The 9,250-nt window shown below is 46.1% G+C and overlaps 1 protein-coding gene across 2 annotated transcripts in view; it reads right to left on the bottom strand.

Annotated features, from left to right (window-relative positions):
- Positions 1-9,012, bottom strand: part of KIAA1328 (KIAA1328 ortholog) — a 239,458-nt gene extending 230,446 nt beyond the window's left edge. The window contains exon 1 of one of the 2 annotated variants that reach the window (XM_058171940.1): positions 8,917-9,012. In XM_058171940.1, the coding sequence (XP_058027923.1) occupies positions 8,917-8,974 (58 nt within the window). In that variant the 5' untranslated portion in view covers positions 8,975-9,012. The remainder of the gene's footprint in view (positions 1-8,916) is intronic. The other variant, XM_058171941.1, reaches the window with a different exon arrangement.
- Between the last annotated feature and the right edge of the window lie 238 nt (positions 9,013-9,250).

The following is a 9,250-nucleotide window of genomic DNA, read 5'->3' on the forward strand; positions in this document are numbered from 1 at the left end:
GGAAAGTTTTCTTCCACCCAAAGATCAGCCCAATCCTAAGCAGACCGAAGGAGGCATTTCTGTTGACTCTTTAAAATAGCCAACCCTGAATTAAACCGTTCTCTGTCATTACAGGCTGAGGCAAGTAGATGGGACATTTTGTTCCCCCCCCCCCGCCCCTCGGAGCTCTGATTATAAAAGGAACTTTTGTAAGGCTTTCCAAAGACTGAAGGTTTCTGAAACTCTGTGAATAGTGAGGGCGGTCAATCATTTCTACGTCTGGGATTTGATTATTCAGGAAGGAGACCTGGGGAGGCCCGCAGAGAGGCCAATTTCTCACATTAGTTCTCTATTTCAGGGGAACACACAAGATCTGTGGGAAATAATATTCGCAGCCCAGGATTGAAATGAGGGGGTCCTTGGTGCTCTCTGAGCTGGGCTGTTTTCTTGCAGACATTTCATGACCCAACTAGGGAACATCATCAGTGCTAGAAGAGAGGAAGGTTTGGGAAGAGGGGGGGGAGGAGGACTCTGGGGTCCTTGGTGCTCTCTAAGCTGAGCTGTTTTCTTGCAGACATTTCACAACCCAACTAGGGAACATCATCAGTGCTAGAAGGGAGAAAAACACACACACCCAGTGTCACTGGGGGTGTTCCTGCCAAGGGAAGTGCGGCACTTGGACAAATCAGCCATCAACAGGCAGATAAATGACACCTGCGTAACATTGAAAAAAAGGCAATCAAAAAGTTTTAAAAAGAAAACAAAAATAGTACAAACAATTCTTTGCCACCAATCAACACCAAGATAAATAGATTAATCTAGTATTGGGGCGTTGTTTGCTTCTAAATCATTAATCTAATATTAATCTAGATTAATATTAATACTAATATAAACAGCGGGATAAAATCAAGATCACCTGAAGTGTTAGTGCCACTTTATAAGGCCTTGGTAAGGCCACACTTGGAATCCTGCATCCAGTTTTGGTTGCCACGATGTAAAAAGGATGTTGAGACTCCAGAAAGAGTGCAGAGAAGAGCAACAAAGATGATGAGGGGACTGGAGGCTAAAAAATATGAAGAACGGTTGCAAGAACTCGGAATGCCTAGTTTAATGAAAAGAAGGACTAGGGGAGACATGATAGCTGTGTTCCAATATCTCAGGGGTTGCCATAAAGAAGAGGGAGTCAGGCTGTTCTCCAAAGCACCTGAGGGTAGAACAAGAAGCAATGGGTGGAAACTGATCAAGGAGAGAAGCAACTTAGAACTAAGGAGAAATTTCCTGACAGTTAGAACAATTAATCAGTGGAACAACTTGCCTGCAGAAGTTGCGAATGCTCCAACACTGGAAGTTTTTAAGAAGGTGTTGGATAACCATTTGTCTGAAGTGGTGTAGGGTTTCCTGCCTAAGCAGAGGGTTGGACTAGAAGACCTCCAAGGTCCCTTCCACCTCTGTTATTCTATTCTATTCTAAGTAAATAATGCCCCAATCTAGAAATGATCAACTCAGACAATCAAACAATAAACAACCGGCCAATTACCAGGAGACAGTTAGTTCTTAGTCCCACTTTAGCCATGAAAGCCAACTGGGTGATCTTGGGCCTCTCTCTCAGCCTAACCCACCTCACAGGATTGTTGTTGTGGGGTAAACAGGAGGAAGAAGGAGTATTAGGAATGCTGGTGACTTGGGAGTTATTTGTAAAAATAATAAAAGCGGAATATAAATAAATGCTGCACAAACATACGTATAAATTATCCCAACTATTTGAGATGGCATTTTTAGAGAAAACGGGCTCAGTCCATCTCACTGCTCTCATTCAACTCCAACAATATGAACTTCCAGGAACAAACCTGGTTTCCTTGCATGGCTAGCTGACTCAGCCTCCAATCATGAAGCCGGGCACAATGAGTCCTGCCAAAATCTTCAGAAAAGGCAGGGGGAGGTTTTAGACCAGGGGTCTCTAACCTTGGCAACTTTTAAGCCTGGTGGACTTCAACTCCCAGAATCCCCCAGCCAGCAAAGCTGGCTGGGGAATTCTGAGAGTTGAAATCCACCAGGCTTAAAAGTTGCCAAGGTTGGAGACCCCTGTTTTAGACTGAAGTTCCAGAAACCTCGTTCCAAAAGCTTGCTCAACCAAAAAGTTCCCTATTTCTCGTCCACTTCTCCTTTCTGGGTAAACACCAAACAATATGTGTGGGCAAACACGACGCTGCGCACTGGGCACGGTGTGACCATGGCAACACAGGTGACTTAATTAAGAGTACACTTAAACTCTGTTTCATGCGTCCATTTTCATCCAGCCCTAAAAAGCTGCCAGTATAATCAAGTCAGCGTTTTCTTCAACTTAATCCCAACTTCTAGTTACTTTCAAAGGCTCAGTTGAGCAGACACATTCACACACACACACACACACACACACACACACACACACACAGTCAAGGTCATGTGATCCCTTTTGCAACCTTCTGACAAGCAAATTCAAAGAGGAAACCAGATTCACTTAACAACCATGTTATTAGCGTAACAACCCACTTAGCAAATGTTTCACTCAGCAACAGAAATTTTGATTGCAATTGTGGTCGTAAACTGAGGACTACTGTACTAAGAGGGGGGGGGGAAGTGAGTAATGGTCACACAAATCACTCAGAAGCAGGTGGGAATTTTTCTCATTTATGTCTTCTGAGGTCTTTATTTTTTTTCAAAGCTATATTTAGCCCACTTTGGGGTTTATGTTACCAAATTCACCTGCTTGAGAATAACAGAAATTCATACCCACACCAAGTTTTAGGAATTCGTGCAATAACATCCATACTGGTTATCATCCAAGTTCATAAGAAGACTTTCTACATATAATTTCTTCATAATATTCCCTTTCAGCCTTAGGCAATATTGCAATAAAAGATTGAGCAATAGTGAGTAAAAAAAAAAATTTTTTAAATCAGATTCAGGTAGTCCTTGATTTACAATAGTTCGTTTAGTAACCGTTCGACAACAGAACCAAAAAAAGTGACTTATGGCCATTTTTCATTGCAGCATTCTCAGGGTCATGTGATTTACATTCGGATGCTCGACAACTGACTCGTATTTATAACGGTTGCAGCCTCCCGGAGCCACGTGATCCCCTTCTGTGACCTTCTGACAAGCAAAGCCAATGGGGAAAACCAGATTCACTTAACAAGCATGTCACTAACGGAACAACTGACTAACCCTAGCCTGACCAGGTGGCTCAGTGGCTAAGACGCTGAACTTGTCGATCAAAAAGGTCGGCAGTTCAGCGGTTCTAATCCCTAGCACAGGTCTCCTCTGTGAACAGGGGGCTGGACTAGATGACCTCCAAAGTTCTGGGCTGCATAAACAGAGGGATAGAATCAAGATCACGTGAAGTGTTAGTACCACTTTATAATGCCTTGGTAAGGCCACACTTGGAATATTGCATCCAGTTTTGGTCGCCACGATGTAAAAAAGATGTTGAGACTCTAGAAAGAGTGCAGAGAAGAGCAACAAAGATGATTAGGGGACTGGAGGCTAAAACATATGAAGAACGGTTGCAGGAACTGGGTATGTCTAGTTTAACAAAAAGAAGGACTAGGGGAGACATGATAGCAGTGTTCCAATACCTCAGGGGTTGCCACAGAGAAGTGGGAGTTGGGCTGTTCTCCAAAGCACCTGAGGGCAGGACAAGAAGCAATGGGTGGAAACTGATCAAGGAAAGAAGCAACTTAGAACTAAGGAGAAATTTCCTGACAGTTAGAACAATTAATAGGTGGAACGACTTGCCTTCAGAAGTTGTGAATGCTCCAACACTGGAAATTTTTAAGAAAATGTTGGATAACCATCTGTCTGAGATGGTGTAGGGTTTCCTGCCTGGGCAGGGGGTTGGACTAGAAGGCCTCCAAGGTCCCTTCCAACTCTGTTGTTAGGTTATGTTAAAGTCCCTTCCAAGTCTGTTACTGTTAAACTGCATTGATCTGCTTTAAATCCGCAGCAAGGAAAGTCATAAAATGGGGCAAAACTCACTTAACGAATGTTTCGCTCAGCAACAGAAATTTTGGGCACAATTGTGGTACTAAGTTGAGGGCTACCTGTAGTAAGAGGTAAGCCCCGGAAATCTAACTGAACTTACTAAGAAAAAAAAATTAAGGGAACCATCCACCATTTTCAAACATACGAAAATATGTGGAATTCCATTCCTAAGAGGTTGAATTCCACACACACCTTTTAAGCAGAAAAACTCTTGATTTATCCTGTTCATAAAAGCTTTTCAATCAGCTGCAGCTATTTTATCAGTCAATTCTAAGCTTAATCGGGTAAAGGAAACCATGAAAACCCAAAAGATTTGCCCACCCATTGTCCCAATCACCAAGGATCATAAAAAAGCCCAACTCCAAAGTCCATTTAGGGTCAAATTCTAGCCAGTGGGGGCAAAAACGCTGAAGGGGGAAATACGACGGAGGAATTCCCCCTCGAAAATAAGAGACTTCTGAAACTTTTCAAGCCAGGGATTGTGGGAGAAGGGATTTCATTTATTTCGATTTCATTTCTATACGATAAAATCTATACGATAAAATCGTTATCTATACGATAAAATCGTTCAGCTGAGGGACGGCCTAGACCGAATTTGGGATGATCCAAGCGAGGGAGAGGAGGCACGTCTTGTTGAGCACATTTGGGAGGAGTTTGACCCTGTGGCTCCCGAGGACGTGGACAGGTTGTTGGGGAGGCTTCACGGCACGACATGTTTACTGGACCCGTGCCCTTCCTGGCTGGTACTGGCCACTCAGGCGGTGACACGAGGCTGGCTCCAGAGGATTATCAACGCTTCTTTGTTGGATGGGGTTTTCCCTGCCGCCTTGAAAGAGGCGGTGGTGAGACCCCTCCTTAAGAAGCCCTCTTTGGACCCAGCTATTTTGGCTAATTATCGTCCAGTCTCCAACCTTCGCTTTGTTGCGGAGGTTGTAGAAATGCCGTGGCGACAGCTGCCCCAACACCTGGATGAAGATGTCTATCTAGACCCGTTCCAGTCCGGCTTCCGACCCGGATACAGCACGGAGACAGCTTTGGTCGCATTGGTGGATGATCTCTGGAGGGCCAGGGACAAGGGATATTCCTCTGCCCTGGTCCTATTAGACCTCTCAGCGGCGTTCGATACCATCGATCATGGTATCCTGCTGCGCGGTTGGAGGATTGGGAGTGGGAGGCACCGTATATCGGTGGTTCTCCTCCTATCTCTCCGACCGGTCGCAGACGGTGTTGACAGGGGGCAGAGGTCACCGCGAGGGGCCTCACTTGTGGGGTCCCTCAGGGGTCGATTCTCTCGCCTGCTGTTCAACATCTACATGAAACGCTGGGTGAGATCATCAGTGGTTTCGGGGTGAGATACCAGCAGTACGCTGATGACACTCAGCTGTACCTTTCCACCCCGGACCACCCCAATGAAGCTGTTGAAGTGCTGTCCCGGTGTTTGGAGGCTGTACGGGTCTGGATGGGGAGAAACAGGCTCAAACTTAATCCTCCAAGGCGGAGTGGCTGTGGATGCCGGCACCCGATTCAGTCAGCTGCAGCCGCTGCTGGCTGTTGGTGGCAGTTACTGGCCCCAAAGGATAGGGTGCGCAACTTGGGTGTCCTTCTGGATGATCGGCTGTCGTTTGACGATCATTTGACGGCCGCTCCAGGAGGGCCTTCCACCAGGTTCGCCTGGTCCGCAGTTGCGCCTTCCTTGATCGGGATGCCTTATGCACGGTCACTCATGCGCCGCTACCTCTCGCTTGGATTACTGTAATGCTCTCTACATGGGGCTCCCCTGAAGTGCGCCGGAGGCTTCAGTTAGTCCAGAATGCAGCTGCGCGGGTGATAGAGGAGCTACACGTAGCTCCCATGTAACACCGCTCCTGCGCAGACTGCACTGGCTGCATGTGGCCTTCCGGGTGCACTTTAAGGTGTTGGTTACGACCTTTAAAGCGCTCCATGGCTTAGGACCTGGGTACTTACGGGACCGCCTGCTGTTCCCATCCGCCCCCCCCCGCCCCGTACGCTCCCACAGAGAGGGACTTCTCAGGGTGCCGCCCGCCAAACAATGTCGGCTGGCGGCCCCCAGGGGAAGGGCCTTCTCTGTGGGGGCTCCCACACTCTGGAACGAGCTTCCCCCGGGCTTACGCCAAATTCCTGACCCTCGGACATTTCGTCGCGAACTCAAGACTCACCTTTTTATCCGCGCGGGGCTGGCTTAAATTGGGATTTTAAATTTTAAATTTATTAATTTTAAATGGGGTTTTAGTAGAGTAAATTTTAATCATTGGGCTAATTTAAATAAGTTTTTTAAATGGGATTTTAAATTTGTATATTGTATTGCTGGTTTTTATTATGCCTGTACACCGCCCTGAGTCCTTCGGGAGAAGGGCGGTATAAAAATTAAATAAAATAAATAAATAAAATAAATAAATAAATTTATTTAATAAATTGACGTGATTTCACAGTGGGGGAATTCGCCCTCAAAAATACAGATTTCCAAAACGCTTCAAGGAAGGGATTGTGGGACATGGGAGCACATCCATTTTAGCTAATACATTTATATGACGTTCACCTCCAGTTATCGCATACATGTAGTCCTTGATTTACAATAGTTTGTTTAGTGACCGTTCAAAGTTACAACAGCACTGGAAAAAAAGGTGACTCGTGACCGTTTTTCACACTCACGACTTTTCCAGCATCCCGAGGATCATGTGATCCAAATTCAGACACTTGGCAAATGACTCATATTTATGACGGTCGCAGTGCCCTAAGGTCATGGAATAAACTTTTGCAACCTTCGTACAAGCAAAGTCAATAGGGAAGCCACATTCACTACGCAAGTGGATTACTAACTTAGCAACTCTAGTGATTCACTTATCAACCGAGGCAAGAAAGGTCATAAAATCAAACATCTCACTTAATAACAACAGAAATTTCAGACTCAATTGCAGTCATAAGTTGAGGACTGCCTGTACAGTTAGTATCCAAATGGGTTACTAACTTATCAACCTGTGATTCACTTAACAACCGAGGCAAGAAAGGTCGTAAAATAGGGGCAAAACTCACTTAACAAATGTCTCACTTGGTAACAGAAATGTTGGGCTTAATTGTGGTCGTAAGTCGAGAACTGGGCCTCTAGTGGTTCAGACTGGTAAGACAGTCTGTTATTAACAGCAGCTGCTTGCAATTACTGCAAGTTCAAGTCCCACCAGGCCCAAGGTTGACTCAGCCTTCCATCCTTTATAAGGTAGGTAAAATGAGGACCCAGATTGCAATTAAGTTGACTTTGTATATAATATACAAATGGATGACGACTATTGCTTAACACAGTGTAAGCCGCCCTGAGTCTTCGGTGAAGGGCGGGATATAAATGCAAATTTTTTAAAAAAACTTCCTATATTTATAGAGACAGCTTTCACGTATTTCTTTATGTACATATTTTAAATACTTTATACTTTTTAATATAATGTATACTTCACATGTATTTTATGTACATGTATTTCATGTACATAAAGTATATGTTAACTATATACCTAATATATATTTATGTACTCACCCAAGAGTAGTTTACGATTAACTTGAGGAGCTGGGCTTGCTCTTCAGTTTACTATATATAAACTTTAGATCCCTCTTTAACCAAGTTCAAGGGCATAGTTTGTAAGTGGGAAACAACCACCCATCATTGTCAGCTTAGTTATCGCTAGTTTCATTCAAGCACAAAATGACATATTGCTTTTGGGGGATGAAAGTTACCCAGTAGGGTTGGCCTGCAATGGGATCTCTTGGGGCATATTCCCACTGGAAGGACCCCCTCCTTGCCCCCTCCCCAAATTAATTATATAAGTTTTATGGCGCAATGAAATCACTTAGACTTTGGTTAAAGAGATAGGCGGCATACATACAGTCCTCCACTTATAGCAATTCATTTAGTGACTGTTCGAAGTTACAACATTACAGAAAAAAGTGATTTATGACTGTTTTTCACACTTGTGACCCTTGCAGCATCCCACGGTCACAGGATTCAAATTCAGACGCTTGACAACTGACTCATATTTATGACGGTCGCCGCGTCTCAGGGTCACGTGATCCCCTTTTGCGACCTTCTGACGAGCCAAGTCAACGGGGAAAATCGGATTCACTTAACAACTCTCTGACTAATTGAACGACTGTGATTCACTTAACGACAGTGGCAAGAAAGGTCGTAAAACGGGGCAAAGTTAACCTGTCTCATTTAGCGACAGAAACTATGGGCTCCATTGTGGCCGTAAGTCGAGGACGACCTATAAAATGTAATAAATAATAAATATGGGTCTTCAAAGCCATTCCATCCAGCAATCCCACCCGCCCACGCCCCCCAGGAAACAATCCTAAATCAAGCCCTTCGGCAGCACTAAGAGGTCCTGCTTCATCATGGACTACAAAGCCCATCCTCTCTATCAGAGCATTCCCGGCCAATTCCGTCCACTCCAAAGCCCATTTCCCTTACAACCCCAACCCATTGAAAAGGCAACTGGGGTTGCGCCTCCCCTCCCTCCCGCCACGCAGCTGGCTGGGGAGGATGGGAACCGAAGTCCCTCACTGCTGGACGACCATTGGGGCGGATAAGCACCGCAGCCTGCGGAGGATGGGTGTTGTAGTCCAAAAGACAACCAAGCTGAGGGAGGCTGCTTTTTATCTTTCCGGGCAACACAACACAAGGCCACGATTCTACAGGCGGGGAAATCTCCAACTGAAGGAGAGGGAGAGTGGGGGGAAAAAGAAAACAAAATCGCGGCAGCACTCTGTACATGTTCAGAGGCTACCCGGTCGTGGCTCTCCGTGTCACCGCTGACAAGCCGCGGCCTCCCCTCAGGACAAGATCGCCAAGCTCCCTTCTGTCAACCGCCTCCCCACGACCAGCCGCCGCCGCCCCCTCCCCCGAATCAAGGATACGGTCCCGGCTCCAGTAAGCGGCTCCTTCCGGCTTCAGCCCCGCGGCCACATCCGCCATCTTGAAACAACCGCCACTCCCAGCGTCCCTCCGCCCCACCCCGCCCCCCACGCCCATCCTCGCTCCTCATTGGCTAGCCGGCGCAAGCTTTGCCCAGATACGGCCCCGGCAACGCGGAGTCTCGCCAGCAGCCAATGGCTGTCCTCCCGCAGGAAAAAAAACAAAAACCCACCGCGGGGCTTTGTGGGAGGTGTAGTTTTTGTTTTTTTACTTTCCTGCTCTCCCAGTAACGTCTCCCGAGCGGGACTACGACTCCCGTCAAGCATCGCGAGTAAA

The sequence above is a fragment of the Ahaetulla prasina genome, chromosome 2, assembly GCF_028640845.1.
Source record: "Ahaetulla prasina isolate Xishuangbanna chromosome 2, ASM2864084v1, whole genome shotgun sequence".
In the NCBI taxonomy this organism is placed as follows: domain Eukaryota; kingdom Metazoa; phylum Chordata; class Lepidosauria; order Squamata; family Colubridae; genus Ahaetulla; species Ahaetulla prasina.